Below are 15757 nucleotides of genomic sequence, written 5' to 3' on the forward strand. Positions count from 1 at the left end.
TTCAATATTTATGAAGCCAGTCAAATCAAGTCAAGGAAGATATGAGACGTCTACATGGAGGCCTGTGCTTGACAGGGGTAAAAGAGACATATAGCACATAGGGGTATAAAAAGGGAGTATAGAAATTATTAAAGGGCCATTATTATTCTCTGAGATCTCTCTCCCCCTCTCCTCTTCTTACAAACACTGGACTGACTTGATCGTCGAAGGAGGCTTCGCCGGCCACCCCCGGCGGGTCTTTCCTGTTTTGCAGGTCAGGGCGCGGATGAAGGGACGTCTCTGATGATGTCACGTCACCGGCTCAAAAATATCATCAACATTTGGCGCCGTCTGTGGGAACGACGTGGTCGTTCATACAAAGATAGAAACTTAGAATGGTGACTGATGGTAAGAGACCTCCTTCATTAAGAGAGGGCGAGAGGAGCAGATCTGGATCCACATGTGATAGATCTGAACTCAAGAGCAACATATCTGTACTTGCATGTTGTGGTTTTATGAAGATCTAAGTTAGTGTGGCCTCCTGTTAGCAACCATACCAAAAGCAAAGTTGACTTTCGCCAAGTATAAGTATGTGTAGCCACGGGCTTGAAAACCTGGATTCTTTAGCATCAGCTGACGGTCGACCACATATGATGGAAGATGAGTCTTCTATTTTTCATTATGGTTTGGATGTAGAAATTTACATTTGAATTTTCGATAACCTTTGTAGAAAGAAACAACTTCTAGGAGGGGGATGAGAAACTCTCCTTAATTCACATGAATTTTGTACCGGGTGCCATTGATGTTCAGCTCCGCATGTGTAAAAGGAAAAGCACTTTGTATTTTATTTTATGTGTCTTAAAACTGACTTGGTCAGGAAACATAAGGTTGAGAGATTGAAAGAAAGTCGTGAGAAGCATGTAGGCTTGACTTTATTGGCTTTTCTGACAGTTCAATTAATTGTGATTAGAAACTAATGAGGATGAAATTCCTGTATTATCCTTTTTGTTACTTGATTTCACGGGTTTTGCTATTCAGTATTACTGAGAAAGGAGAGATCGTGGAGAAGAGTGGGTCTTGCTTTATTGGTTTTTATTGGAGATGATGTTTTTCTGACAACATCATTTATTGCGACTGAAAGGAGATGGGCTATGAGGCAACGTTTCACTCCGGACGTTTCAAATAGTGGAAGGAGCGGGCTGTCAGAAATTGTACGTTTCCTTTGACCAAAGAGCTTGTTGCATCATACTAGAAAACAATTTATGCCTCCCAGTCGCTTAGATTAATCGGGGTCCGAAGGCCATAATTATTATAATGCTCTCCGAACCTGTATCAGATTGATGATTTTGTATGAGCCTGTCTAGATGTGGCTTTCATGAAAATTATTAAAGAAGAATTAAAGGCTGAGAAGTGGCCGCGTTTTAGATTAAAAGAAAATTATTTCCTCTTTAGAACTACCGATGACGGAAGTACGAGGATAGAAAGGTGGGACCTTGCTGACCTTGACGAGAATAAAGAGCAAGAATTGGAGAGTTGAGGCTTCCTTCCCCGACGTCATCCAGAAAGGTTTCCAAGTATGGAGAGATTAGCTCAGCTCGATTTACTCCATGACAGTAGAGCCTGAAGTTTGGATTTCTATCCCTCAAGCTTGGGATCTTCAGGTGGAGACGTCACCTCCATGCACAATCGGAATTGCCAAAGATTTGAGTCTTGGTGTGCAGTCAAAGTATGTCCCCAGCATAGGTTGGAAGACGACGACCTGAGGGAGTTTTCGGGAACGTTTCCGAGATTACATCCGGGATTCGGGGCCACAGTTATTATAAAATTTTCAGGATTTGTATCAGGTTGAGGTCGAGATTATCCTAGGTTGTGGCAACTCACCATAGAGTGATAGAGAATAATCAGTGGCGGACCTAGGTTTATAAAAATGGAGGGGCCAAATTGAAAAGAAAAAAAATAGAGGGGGCAAAACTAAAATAATTAAAAAATAAAGGGGTAAAATTTTTTAATTTTTTTTTTTTTTTTTGGGAAATTTTTTTTTTTAGGGGAAAATTTTGGGGCTTGGGGGGGCCAGGGCCCCCCCTAGCCTCCATGTAGGACCGCCCCTGAGAATAATGCTGAACGTGGACAGCCTAGTCGGAGGCAACACTGGGCCCACTCCCGTGAACAAGGATTTACCTGGGGGCTTCAGTTGCGTGGACTTTTGTTCAGACCGAAGACGTTAATAGCTGTGACAGAGCTGGTCAGGGTAAGTCCGGAAATGAGAGCTTATCATGAGGAGGTCGGATTACAAGATGCTATTTGTGGGTCTATGTTAAGGGCATTGCCCAAGGAAGGGAGAGTACAAAGCTCTTTGTAAGGAAGATCAGTCCGAGGAGGGTTGTGAATTTACGAGGGATGTCATAAGAAGGGGAAGCAGTCCGTGCACATTAGAATTGTCTGAGTTCACGGTATTACAGTGCGGGAAAGGCAGATGGAGAGATGAGCTACGAAGCAATATTTCCCCCGGACATGTTCCGGGGATCAGTAGAGCAGCAGGTGGCTGACCTGCGGAGGTTCGAGTGATAGAGCCCGGATACGGGTCCCATGCACGAGAGAAAATATTAAAATTTCAGAAGAAAGGTGGGTGCATCGACACTTCAATCTCACATACAAAGAAGGTGAACCGGCTAGAGTCCCCGGACCTGTGGAGGTATCGTCAGATCCCGGTGAAGGGCTTGCATGCAAAGGTTCGGGCCATGCAGAAATGAGCCATGCAGTGGAAACTCGTGTCTACAACAGATTGTGCAGGTTCTTCATCTGCTGCATGATGAGAGTTAGAAAGGAGGGGAAGTACGCAACATGGGTCCTCACCGGCAGCAGGTTCACCAGCAGCCCGACGCACACTGACCATAGTTCCGGGGTCACCGCCCTCCTTCCCTGCTTCTTCGCCAGGATTAGTAACCCGAACACCCAGCCAATGCCGGGGACGACGCCGTCGAGTCGGCAGAAGAGAACAAGAAGACTGGTCCTTTGCTCAGCAAAGATCGTATGGCTTCCAAAGAATATCAAGCGGGCAGGGCTTCTACTGACTGCGCTTCTTGGCATCGAGGCGAACCCAAGGCTTGCCTTTCCACCTCCAGTGCAGCAAGCCGACTGGGACGTGTTCCGTTACGCGTGGTCCGATTGAGGAAAGCAAGGAGCATCTGAGGAAGAACAATTGACTCATATGGCTGTGGTTTTTGATTCCGGATTTGCGGTATTTTACTTCATTCGGCTCCTATTAAATCGGAAATTGTTAAGTGCCCGGTGTATGAACCCAAGCCCGGATCAGTGCCTACAGAAGCCCCTGATTCAGTTTCCAGTTGTTCCCCGGATTCCTTTTGCGAGACACATGGCATAACGGCAGTTCAAGAAAACAAAATTAAGAAGGAAAGGCAGAACAGTAGCAATGCTAGCGGTCCCCGGACAGGTTAGACCGCAAAATGGAAGGAGACCAAAGTTTGCAAGGACGCAATAGCATACGTGCGCAACTGGTTTCAGAGGATCGGCGGTTCCGGGCACAGAGAGGCTAGGTCTAGGGAGAACGGACTTGTCAGGCATTTTCGGACCTCAGCAAGGTTGACGAAAAAATTCCAGTCAACCTCTCCCAGAAGACTCTTCAGAGCTCAACTGTTTGTTCCGAGGTCTAGGATCCCCTACAAAGTTCAGGGGTAATTGTGGGGCAAGCCGGGGGCCCCATTTGAGCTCACTTCCGAATTTCATTGAAAAGGAGAAATAGTTATGGAGCTACTTTTCATCCCGAAAACAGACAGTAGCAGGATGGCAACCTATCAGAGTTCGGGCTTAAAGATCTAAACGGATGGGAGGCTAAGTGCGCTCTTCAGAGGCCGGAAAGGCCGAGATAAGTCCACTTTTATCTCTCCTCATTTCATTTTATTAAATATTTAAAATTGAAATAGTCTCTCTGACGGCCAGTGCATTATTGTGCCCTTATACCCAGTGCTTCAAAGCATAAATACGGAGAAATTAATAATTTTGTAATTCCAGTAATAAGGGTTAGATATGCTCTTTTACAAATAGCCTAGAATTTATTTGCAAAAAAATAATAAGGAGCTATGGCAGCTCCAAACTTTGAGCGACAGAGGCTACTTCCCTGGAACCAAATTACTTTTGTAGGAGCTTTTGTTCTTATTATGCAAACGGATTAAAGGGAGCCCGCCCCCTCGAGGGGAGTAACGGGTGGACCCCTGTCTTCGGGCAGAGGGATTAAAGGGAGCCCGTCCCCTCGAGGGGAGTAACGGGTGGACCCCTGTCTCCGGGCAGAGGGATTAAAGGGAGCTCGCCCCCTCGAGGGGAGTAACGGGTGGACCCCTGTCTCCGGGCAGAGGGATTAAAGGGAGCCCGCCCCCTCGAGGGGAGTAACGGGTGGACCCCTGTCTCCAGACAGAGGGATTAAAGGGAGCCCGCCCTTAATAGGGGACTGACGGGAGAACGTCCGACCTCGGACTTGGCATCCCTCCTGGTTTCGGACAGGGGGGTGACTTGGAGACCGTCCTACCAACTTCGGCATTTGGTTTTTCAGCGTTGATTCATTTTCACAGGCTTTGTGTTCCCAGGACAAATCACTCCGGCTAGCTCCCCGCAGACCGGAGTGCTTTGGGGGGGTAAGAGGTTGGAAGATTGGTTGTCAAATATTTGATATGTAAAATCCCGTTAACATTTCTGATGACATTTTCGATAACTTCCGGACTAGATTAAAGGAAGAGGAGTAATAACCTCGTCAAAAAATCGGGAGAGGAGTAATAACCTCGTAAAAAGTCCGATCTCGGACAAAGGACCACCCCTCTTGGTAGAGGACCAGGGGGTGAGGAGAAAAGTCCAATTTCGGACAAAGAACCACCCCTCTCGGTAGAGGACAGGGGGGTGATGAAAAAAATCCGATTTCGGACAAAGGACCACCCCTCTTGGTAGAGGACCAGGGGGGTGAGGAGAAAAGTCCAATTTCGGACAAAGAACCACCCCTCTCGGTAGAGGACAGGGGGTGACGAAAAAAGTCTGATTTCGGACAAAGGACCACCCCTCTTGGTAGAGGACCAGGGGGGTGAGGAGAAAAGTCCGATTTCGGACAAAGGACCACCCCTCTTGGTAGAGGACCAGGGGGGTGAGGAGAAAAGTCCAATTTCGGACAAAGAACCACCCCTCTCGGTAAAGGACAGGGGGGTGACAAAAAAAGTCCGATTTCGGACAAAGGACCACCCCTCTTGGTAGAGGATCAGGGGGGTGAGGAGAAAAGTCCAATTTCGGACAAAGAACCACCCCTCTCGGTAGAGGACAGGGGGGTGACGAAAAAGGTCCGATCTCGGACAAAGGACCACCCCTCTTGGTAGAGGACCAGGGGGTGAGGAGAAAAGTCCAATTTCGGACAAAAAACCACCCCTCTTGGTAGAGGACAGGGGGGTGATGAGGAAAGTCCGATCTCGGACAATGGACCACCCCTCTTGGTAGAGGACAGGGGGGTACGAAAAAAGTCCGATCTCGGACAAAGGACCACCCTTCTTGGTAGAGGACCAGGGGGTGAGGAGAAAAGTCCAATTTCGGAAAAAGAACCACCCCTCTCGGTAGAGGATAGGGGGGTGATGAGGAAAGTCTGATCTCGGACAATGGACCACCCCTCTCGGTAGAAGACAGGGGGGTGACGAAAAAAGTCCGATCTCGGACAAAGGACCACCCCTCTTGGTAGAGGACCAGGGGGGTGAGGAGAAAAGTCCAATTTCTGACAAAAAACCACCCCTCTTGGTAGAGGACAGGGGGGTGACGAAAAAAGTCCGATCTCGGACAAAGGACCACCTCTCTTGGTAGAGGACCAAGAGGGGTGAGGAGAACCACCCCTCTCGGTAGAGGATAGGGGGTGATGAGGAAAGTCCGATCTCGGACAATGGACCACCCCTCTCGGTAGAAGACAGGGGGGTGACGAAAAAAATCCGATCTCGGACAAAGGACCACCCCTCTTGGTAGAGGACCAGGGGGGTGAGGAGAAAAGTCCAATTTCGGACAAAAAACCACCCCTCTTGGTAGAGGACAGGGGGGTGACGAAAAAAGTCCGATCTCGGACAAAGGACCACCCCTCTTGGTAGAGGACCAGGGGGGTGAGGAGAAAAGTCCAATTTCGGACAAAAAACCACCCCTCTTGGTAGAGGACAGGGGGGTGACGAAAAAAGTCCGATCTCGGACAAAGGACCACCCCTCTTGGTAGAGGACCAGGGGGGTGAGGAGAAAAGTCCAATCTCGGACAATGGACCACCCCTCTCGATAGAGGACAGGGGGGTGACGAGAAAAGGTCCGATCTCGGACAAAGGATCTCCCCTCCTGGTAGAGGACCAGGGGGGTGATGAGAAATGTCCAATATCTTGGACAAGGGAGCGAGCAAGAGATGACACTAGTTAATTTGCCGATATTAAAGACAGAATTAATTATGGCAGCTCGTCCGTCATCGGGAGCTATCTATGCTTGGGGTTATATCAAGGACGAGAAATTTCCAGTCTAACGACCCAGAAGTCGAATAGGGAAATTGGGGTGATTACCTCTTCTTTGAAGAAATGGAAAGGGCAACTGCGCCTCTAGCAGTCCCCGAACTTTAGGCGTGCCGGTTAACGGGCATCCATCTACCAAAAGAAATTAATGGCCCGACGAAAGGTTTCCGACTATTGGGAACGGTGGATATGTTAAAATGCCATTGGAATCATTGTCCGGGAAAGCATAATGCTAATGCTTGGCATGATGTTGTGCGGGCGTAATTTTACGATTTATGAGACATCCATATCGGTGGTAATCCGAGGAAATTATTAGAGATTAATTTGGAATTCACGTCATAAGGGCGTAACTTTCGTCAAAGAAGAAGATTTTATTAAATTTGCTCAAAGTACACACGTACATGAAAACGAAGAGAGCAGACGACCCCAAAAGAATGCTATACAGGGTAGTCATTTGATTACAAGTAATCCTAACACAGCGAAGAGGAATTGCCTGAAAAATCTTGAAAAGATCATCTGCGCAAACTCCAAGCACGGCCTAAATAGTTGGGCTCCCACGGACTGATGGGGCAAAATTCACTTGCTGCGCAGTTCCTGTAGGCTGGACAGGAACAGGTTGGCGTAAAGCCGGGGGTCACACACCCTTGTGTGTCTAAAGCCGGAGATCGCACATTCAGAAGAACCACCGTGAAGAGCAAATACTCTAGGTTGGCGTAAAGCCGGGGGTCACACACCCTTGTAAATATGTTCGGTCGTGAGGACCGCGCCAGGAATGAAGGGCATTGCAAGAAGATCTGGAGAGTCCAAAAAGAAAGAAGGGGAAAGTCCGATCTCCGGGAAAGGGATAAAAAGAAAGGAGGATCTACTCAAATGGGCAATCTGGAGACCAACGACCTTCTAGCAAAGGAAGTGACGAATAAATAGGAAGATAATGACAATCAATGCACGCATGATTTACGGGGTGTTAGGTGAGCTTAATTAATGGCGAATTTATGATGGAAATAAATTCCTGATTACTTGTCCTAAATGGCCTGGAGTCGCGTGGAACGGCAGTCAAGGAAATGTTCAAGTTTTCACGGGACCAAAGGAGGGCATTATGCAAGTTAGATGAGGAATGGTCGATGAGTCAGTCGAATAACAGAGGTTTCATTAGGTAAATTCTCCGTACCTTTATACCAAAGATAGGAGAATTGGGGGGTAAGTGTTAAGGAATATTCCTCCCCTACCCAAGGTGGGGCCAGATTTGCCATCCTTGTGGGATTTCGGACACCAGAAAGGATTGGTCCCCGGACAATGACCTTGGTCGCAGGAAGCCTTCAATATTTATGAAACTAGTCAAATCAAGTCAGGGAAGATATGAGACGTCTACATGGAGCCCTGTGCTTGACAGAGGTAAAAGAGACATATAGCACATAGGGGTATAAAAAGGGAGTATAGAAATTATTAAAGGGCCATTATTATTCTCTGAGATCTCTCTCCCCCTCTCCTCTTCTTACAAACACTGGACTGACTTGATCGTCGAAGGAGGCTCCGCCGGCCACCCCCGGCGGGTCTTTCCTGTTTTGCAGGTCAGGGCGCGGATGAAGGGACGTCTCTGATGATGCCACGTCACCGGCTAAAAAATATCATCAACAGTGTAGATCCATCTAAGAGTAAAGAGTTTGCTCTGGATGGTAGACCTATTAGTTGGAGGAGCAAATAGCAATATAGTATTGCTAACTCCACCATGGAGGATGAGTGTGTTGTGGCTTGGGAAGTTGCAAGTATCATTTCAATAGAGAGAGTTATCTCTCGGAGAGATGTAGTTATGGCAAGGAATATCTAATTGGCAAGGAATTTGGCTGGCCTTTTTGACTAAGACATTACCTCTGTAGACTTGGGAACTCTTACTCAGAGAGAATGCGTGTTAGGTGTATAAAGAATTTGAATTGAGAACAAGGAAGAGATTGTTCTGGTTTATGCCTTAAAGTACAATTACTTTCTATGACGTTGTTTAGTCACTGATTTATTTTTAATGAATATTTACTACTAGAAAACTCGCATTTTTGGTCGTTTATATTTTCTTCGTTTACCTAAGAAGCTATAAAATATTAAATACTTGTCAAATTTATATCCACGACGTCATTTATCGTCTTTCAAAAGACGAGAATTAATATATTGTAAAAGGTGTAATCGACGAGATATTAATATATTCGGTAAATTCACATCTTTTAAAGCGTAACCGACGACAAACTGAATTTAGAAATTAAGAATAAAGAATATAAATTAAATCTTGATTTTTGTGTCCTATCACGAAACGACGCCTCTTTTTACTATATCCTCACAAAATTTCCCACTTTCACATGCCTGCACCCATTAATGGTCTCCTCCTTTTACTGCATCCATTAATCTTCCCCAAGTCTTGAGTTGCCCCCATTACTCAGTCCCAAGTTTTATCATGCTTCCCTAAAAGTCATGTTACTCTTCCCCAAGTCCTTTTATTAAATCATCTTCCCAAGGTCTCATATTTTTCGAATCATGATTCACTATAATTATTTGTTTGAATTTGAAAAACTTGAATTTCAGGCAGATGAATGTGAAAGACCACTTGAAGAACCCATCTAACCGGATAAGTAATTGGGCAATCCAATTTTTATTTGGTCAGGTGGGTCCTACAAGTGGTTTCTCACAATCACCTGTTCAAATTTTCTCAAATTCAGATAAATGATTATAGAAGATCCTAATCCATATTTTTCTCATCAAGGGCCTTAATGGTATGCACCTTTTGCTGCTCCATACTTGCCAAGACTTTTTGCAACTCGGCCTCCACCTTCTTCTTGCCCTCCATCGGCTTCTGCTCCACCTTCTCTTGTGTCTCCTTCATCTTGTTGAGCGCGCACCTGATATCTTGGCTTTGATGGTCTTTAGAACCGCCGCAACCTGCTCCTCCAAGTGCTTCATCTCACTAAAGTTGTCCTTCACGCTACTCAGCTTCTCCCTAATGGCGGTTTCTCGGTCATCCATTAAGGAACATGAACAAGAACTCCGCCATGATGATGGGGAGGGTGAGGTTGAAGTCAAATAGGACGGCTTTTTCTATCTTTACGACGTGTTAAATTACCAATTGTCCTAAAAGCTTAAGTTAATAGAAAGATGTAAATTTAAGTACTCCCTCTCACATGTGAGCTCAAACTTCATTTTAATAGATGAGGCCTAACACGTGAAATATTTAATTGAAATGGGAGGTAAATTACGGAGTCAAGATTTGAACTCAGGACCTTTGGTTTTAATACCATGTTAAAGTTCATGGGCCCAATTCACTCTCAAAAGACGCCTTTTTGATAGAGGAGGGTGTCCATGGCTTATAAAGTTCACAAGTCATGTATCTCTTGGCGATGTGGGACACTTTAACATGCCCTCTTACGTGTGACAACTTTTGGTCAAACATGTGTTCAATATCGGGAGGGAAAGACCCATCATCGTCCAACGAATTGGCTCTAATACCAGTGTTGGGTGGTCTTGGGCCTCTATCAACTCTAAAAACTATGTCATAAGGCGAGGCTTTCCCTTACACTTATAAATTGACCACCAACCCCTTCCACAACCGATGTGGGATAACCCCAACAATCTTCTCCTCACACATCGAGCCTTGGGTCGAAGCAAAGACAACCCGTTTCTCTTGCGGACTGTTGGGCCTGAGACTTGTTGATAAACTTAGGCTCTGATACCATGTTAAATCATCAATTGTCCTAAAAGCTTAAGCTTTTAGGACAATTAGTGATTTAACATGACGAAAGAAGGGGGGCGAGGATGAGGTAGGTGGCGGCTATGAGGGACATGGAGTGTGCTCTGATAGGGTGACAGGAAGGGCGACACTTGTTTTCTCTTCCTTAATTGGATCTTTGGTTGAGGAGAAACACTTGTACTAGAAAATGTCAGGATTTTTTTTTATTTTAAAAAAAATTAATCTAGACTAGCATGGTTTTATTCAATGAGGTAAAAAGGTTTATGTCGTACGATATAAATGAAAAAAATTAATATTTTTTTTATTCAAACAACATTTTATATTTATCCTCGACATAAGATTTCACGACAAATGAAAAAGGAAGAAAAAAAAAGGGACGTTAACAAATGGATGTCATGTTTTTTTTTTTTATTGTTCACGACGGACAAAAAATGACTCAAGTATGCAATTTTTGTAATTTTGTTAGTGATTGGGCATATAACCATTACATGTATGCATTTAATGATGATTAATTATCATATACATGTAACATCCATAATTTATATTGAATATGACTTAAGTGTGAGCAATGAAATTGTCACATAAAAGATTTAAGTCATGAACCTTGTAACTTATAAACAATTGTTCGTAGTCTGTATTAAATTGAGCATTTCATTTGATAAAACTATAACATGTTAATTATGATGATTTATCTTGATCATGTGAAGTGGATACTTCTGGTTGCCATATTGGTACAGATACAATGCACTCAAGTGTGTTTTGATAAAATTAATATTCTACTCTACATTGGTATTGTTGTTTACGCAGCAAATTTGGTCAGTTCTATTTTTCAAGCCATGCTATTGATCAAGGTAGCCAAGAGTATTTCTTGTTTTTCCTAAGAAAAGTTAGCCAAGTGTATTTTTTTTTTCTCGATAAACATTTAATTCGCTCCATGTGTGCTGATGGTAATATGAATTTATATTAATTTAGATATCCTTATCTCTAAAGAATAATGTGAGTATCCTAAAAAGTGTATGTAAGTTTTATGGTAAAGTGATGAGTGAGGCTATGGAGTACTTGTGTGGTTGGTGGAGTGCAAGCAGAGGTAGTAGCCTTTGAAGCAAAAGAGACAGTCTAAGTTTGGTTCTGATACCATATAATGTAAACAAGTATTTGGATGTAATAATGTTGCCTACTGATGATAGTGATTATGCTTGATACAAATTATGGGTAGAATTGATTTTTGAAAATCGGCTTGCAAAATAAGGGTGATCAAGAGCTTAATTATATACATACATTTCCAAAGCCAAAGTCTATGGCGGCCCACTCTATCGACACTGATCCGATGGTAACAATTTCTCTTTTGGCGGCACTACTTACCTATCAAAATTTTAATCCAACACATAGTTCGCCCCCATCATGAGTTGCACCGTGACATGGGCTTTGGTTCTGTTACCAAATGATACAAACTTTAGGTATAACTCACCATTGTGTTGGTTTATTTTAATTGGCCACGTTCTCTTTGACAAAAACGCTTCCATAACAAGGACACTATAATTCTAGAAGAATTATTGCAGAATATTAATTCTAATATGGAAAGAGCTGAACAATGAAGTAATAATCACTAAGAATGCAACATTTTGAAGAAAGAAAGTTTCTGGAGACTTTACAGTAAAAAAAGTTAGTTTTCCCTTTAGCCCGTTCGGACACCTAGATGCCAGAGTCCGGAAGCCTAACTCAGAAATTTAGGGTCCTATGAAGGTCTGAATGCTACAGTAGACGATGAAGTCAGTAGCTCAGAGTCTGGAAGGAGTCCGAACGGCTCAGCGGACGTGAACCACATAGAGCACCCGTTTGCAAGAAAGTCTAAATGCTGATGCGATAACTGTGGATGGATCAGCAATTTTATACAACTGTCTAGACGCTAAGGTTGCCAATCCAGACGTGCTTCAATAATTTCATGAAGTTTTAGTTGTAGGTTCAGACGCTAGAAGCCAGGTCCGGATGTCGCCTATGTAAATCCGAATTTGTGTAGAATTAAGATTTCTGAAGCCTTTTTAAAAGGGCTTCTAGGCTGTGTTATTGTAAGAATTTCGAATAGAATTCCAGTGTGTTAAAAGAATGTTTTTAGGCAAAATTTGTTAGATGTGCTAACTCTCTTATAGTTTACTTAGTTTGTATTTAACTGTTTGAAGTCTAACTTAGAGAGGAGCTCTAAGTTAAAGGAATCTATTGAAGAACTCTTTAGACAGGGGTCTGGTTGAGAAGCACTCAAGTATAGGTACTTGTTAGAGTTCAAGGTAAGACTACTATAAAGGTATTGTGAGTGCTATTATCTTATAACTAGCTATTTCTTCTGTTAGTAGATTTCCTGGATTTGGCTGCCCCGTAGTGGTTTTTCTCTTTGGTGCAAATGGTTTCCATTTCCTAACCAAATCTCTGTGTATCACTTTACTCATTTTATATTTTGGTTGCATGTTTATTTATAGTTGATTAAGTCATTATTATTTCAATTGGCATTAGAGCGGGTTCACTCGTGTTTTTGGATTTATTTCTTGAGTGTTTTCCGTGACTCCTACCATGTCTCAAAATCTTAATTTTGTCATGCTTTTGATGGCACTAATTAGGGTTGTCAAAACGGGTTGACACGACCCGTTTGACCCGTCAACATGTTAAGGATAAACCTTGACACGACCCGTTTAGATAAAAGGGTCAAATAACTAACCCCTAACACAACCCTGCTAAATAACGGGTTGACCCGACCCGACCCGTTTATTAATAAAGTTTATAAAAATAAAAATAAAAACACAAATTTAAACTAAATAAAAAATCATATTGTTTGAATAATCATATTATTTCATTGTTGAAATATAAAATATTGGGTTGTTTTATTGTTTACTTGTTTTGGTTCAACTTCTAAGTTCGAAAACTTGAAAGAAAAAAAAACTCTGCTAATTTTTTTTAGTCTTTGCCTTTTTTGTTCAAGTTCTAACTCAATAAAAGAAAAAGGACTAATTTTGTTTTTTATGAGATTTTTTTTTTTAGTTTAGTCTTTATTCTTTAGAAAGTGAAAGAAAGAGAGAGGTAACATGATTGTTTATATTTAATTTTTAATGTTGAAAAAAAATGTTTAAGTATACGGGTCGACCCACGGGTCAAACAAGTTTACCCTGTAACGACAATTTTATTAAACTGGTCTAACGGGTCAACAATTTTATGACCCAAACCCTTTTAAACTTAATCATAACCCTTGAACTTTGTGTTGGGTTCGCGGGTGGTGTCAAAAATTACCAACCCTAACACTAATTATACCTATTGGAAAACGCGAATGAGATTTTTTCTAAAATTCACATATGTTTGGCACATTGTTGAGTCTGGATGGACCACACTAGACTCAACCCATGTGAAATGCAACGATTGTAACACAGTAATTTTATTTATAATTGTACATATTGAATTTATCATCCGTACAAGATAGATGCAAAGGAATTTAAACATTTCGACTTTAAGCTAAGATTTGCTTCTTCTGTTTGGCTTAAACATTTACAAGCAGGAGAACATCGGCAACCAACTTGTCCCAGTTCTGGTAAGAAGTACCACCAGGTTGGACAGCTTCTTCTGCCTTTCTCTTCCACTCCATTACCTTCCTCTTCATTTCTTTACCCTTATCACCCTCCATTAACTCCCTCACAAGCTTCTTAACATCATCTCTCTTAACATTATTATCTATCTCCATCCCAATGCCCCATTCAGTGCAAGAATACCGGCAATTTATCTGTTGATCGGCAAAAAAGGGCCAGGAGATGATTGGCACTCCACCACACACGCTTTCGAGCGTTGAATTCCATCCGCTATGCGTTAAAAACCCTCCAATCGAGGGGTGCTTCAGGATTTCTTCTTGAGGACACCAACTTGCTAACATGCCTCTCTCTTTAGTTTTGGTAATAAACTCAGAAGGAAGAACAGCTGAATCGCCTACCACAAGATCAGGTCTTATAATCCACAAGAAGGGTTTCTCACTGTTGGCAAGTCCCCAAGCAAACTCAATGAGTTGTTGGGGCGTCATGACAGTGATGCTCCCAAAATTTACGTACACTACGGAGTTGGGTTCTTTTGAATTTAGCCACTCCACAGACCCCGGTTCTTCTTTCCATAGATTGGATCCTATTGATTTCAGTCTCTCGTTTTTAATCTGATCAGCAAGCAACAGAAGTGGACCAAGGGTGTAAATGCGAGGAAGCAAAGATGAGATACCATGCAAAACATCCTGTTCAAAGGAGTCAAATGTGTTCAAAATGATAGCTGAAGATCTTGAAGCTTGCTCCACTACTTCATCGATGATGAAGTTGAGCATGATGTCGTTCTCATCGGTAGTTCTAATGAAAGTTGGAAAATCCTTCAGACGAATGTTTTTCAACCCGGGAATCCAATCGATTGTGGTTTCTAAATACCCATTTGTTAGATAGCTTGCATCTGTGAATCACATCAAGGTAAGGTACTTTAAAATTAAGCTATTAAATAGTACTGGAGTATAACTGGATAAATATAGTTACCTTTGAGGGGAGTTAAACCTCGTTCAACTAGATGGCGGCAATGCATATAGGCCAAGCAAGCGCAGGCGCTAGGTGTCCAGAAAAGAACATTTGGAATTCCAAATTCTTCAGCAGCTTTAAGAGTGAAGGCCATGGGACCATCAGAGATGATACACGTCACAGGCGGCACGTTGGAAGTGGAAATGTCGTTGAGTTTGGAGAGAAGGTTGCGAAGTGGGACGAGGCAATTCTTTGAGGTGGAATCGCAAAGAGCGCGGCTGTCTTGGCTGACATCGGCATCGGAAGGTGGGAGGCCATCGGGGATGGATTCAAAGCGGAAGTCCGGCAAGCCGTCGAGGGAGTTGGGGCCTCTGGAGCTGAGTAAGCGTCTGTGGTTGTAATGGGTGTTGACAAAAGTTACATGAAAGCCTTTATGGTGGAGGAGCTTGGCTAGTTTCAGCATGGGGTTTATGTGACCCTGAACTGGGAATGGAACGCAAACAACATGAGCTCTAACAGCTTCCGAAATGGAACTCATTTCTCTTCTCTCACAAGCATAGACAAACAAGGAAGCAAAACAGGACTTTTTTAGAGTAAGCTGGAGCTGGGTCTTTCCAGGCCTCTTACAGCCAAACTGTCGAACAGAACGGAGCTTTTACTTTATTTATTTTTTCATTCTTTGTTTTTTTTTTGGTAAATCTTCTTCTTTTTGTTTGTCTTTTTCCCTTAAAAACAAATAATCTTACATGTGCAATGACATAAAACCAAATCAGATTTTTTATTTTTTATGGATTAAACATATAATAAGGACAACCGGTTCAATATATATAGTCAATGAAAAAGCTCAATAATGTGTTACTGACGTGTTCTTTTGACAACGTGTTAGACATTGTGGATGTTTGTTTAAATATTTGACATTATGATGGTGCTTTCTTGGTTCACCGGTGTTAGGAAATTGATCAGCACACCAACGGTAAAGACCAAGAAAATAAATAGGAGGTTTAACAATTAATAAATAATATTTATAA

At 42.7% G+C, this 15757-nt stretch overlaps 1 protein-coding gene and 1 pseudogene across 1 annotated transcript; both read right to left on the bottom strand.

Moving 5' to 3' along the window:
• Nucleotides 1-852: 852 nt before the first annotated feature.
• LOC133881171 (ATP synthase subunit b', chloroplastic-like) lies at nucleotides 853-9766 on the bottom strand (annotated as a pseudogene).
• Nucleotides 9767-13614: 3848 nt separating this feature from the next.
• Nucleotides 13615-15366, bottom strand: LOC133882553 (7-deoxyloganetin glucosyltransferase-like). Its single transcript, XM_062321754.1, has 2 exons — nucleotides 14751-15366; nucleotides 13615-14670 (listed from the first exon to the last, which is right to left on the bottom strand). The coding sequence occupies exons 1-2, from the start codon at nucleotides 15265-15267 to the stop codon at nucleotides 13733-13735; spliced, it is 1455 nt and encodes a 484-aa protein (XP_062177738.1). The 5' UTR covers nucleotides 15268-15366; the 3' UTR covers nucleotides 13615-13732.
• Nucleotides 15367-15757: the final 391 nt, after the last annotated feature.

This window comes from Alnus glutinosa, chromosome 11 (genome assembly GCF_958979055.1).
Source record: "Alnus glutinosa chromosome 11, dhAlnGlut1.1, whole genome shotgun sequence".
In the NCBI taxonomy this organism is placed as follows: Eukaryota; Viridiplantae; Streptophyta; class Magnoliopsida; order Fagales; family Betulaceae; genus Alnus; species Alnus glutinosa.

Excerpts from the sequence above, each read along its gene's own strand:
- LOC133882553 (XM_062321754.1), bottom strand. The coding sequence starts at position 15,267 with ATGAGTTCCATTTCGGAAGCTGTTAGAGCTCATGTTGTTTGCGTTCCA. Across the intron at positions 14,671-14,750 it reads AGGTTTAACTCCCCTCAAAG|ATGCAAGCTATCTAACAAAT; the intron begins GTAACTATATTT and ends TGTGATTCACAG.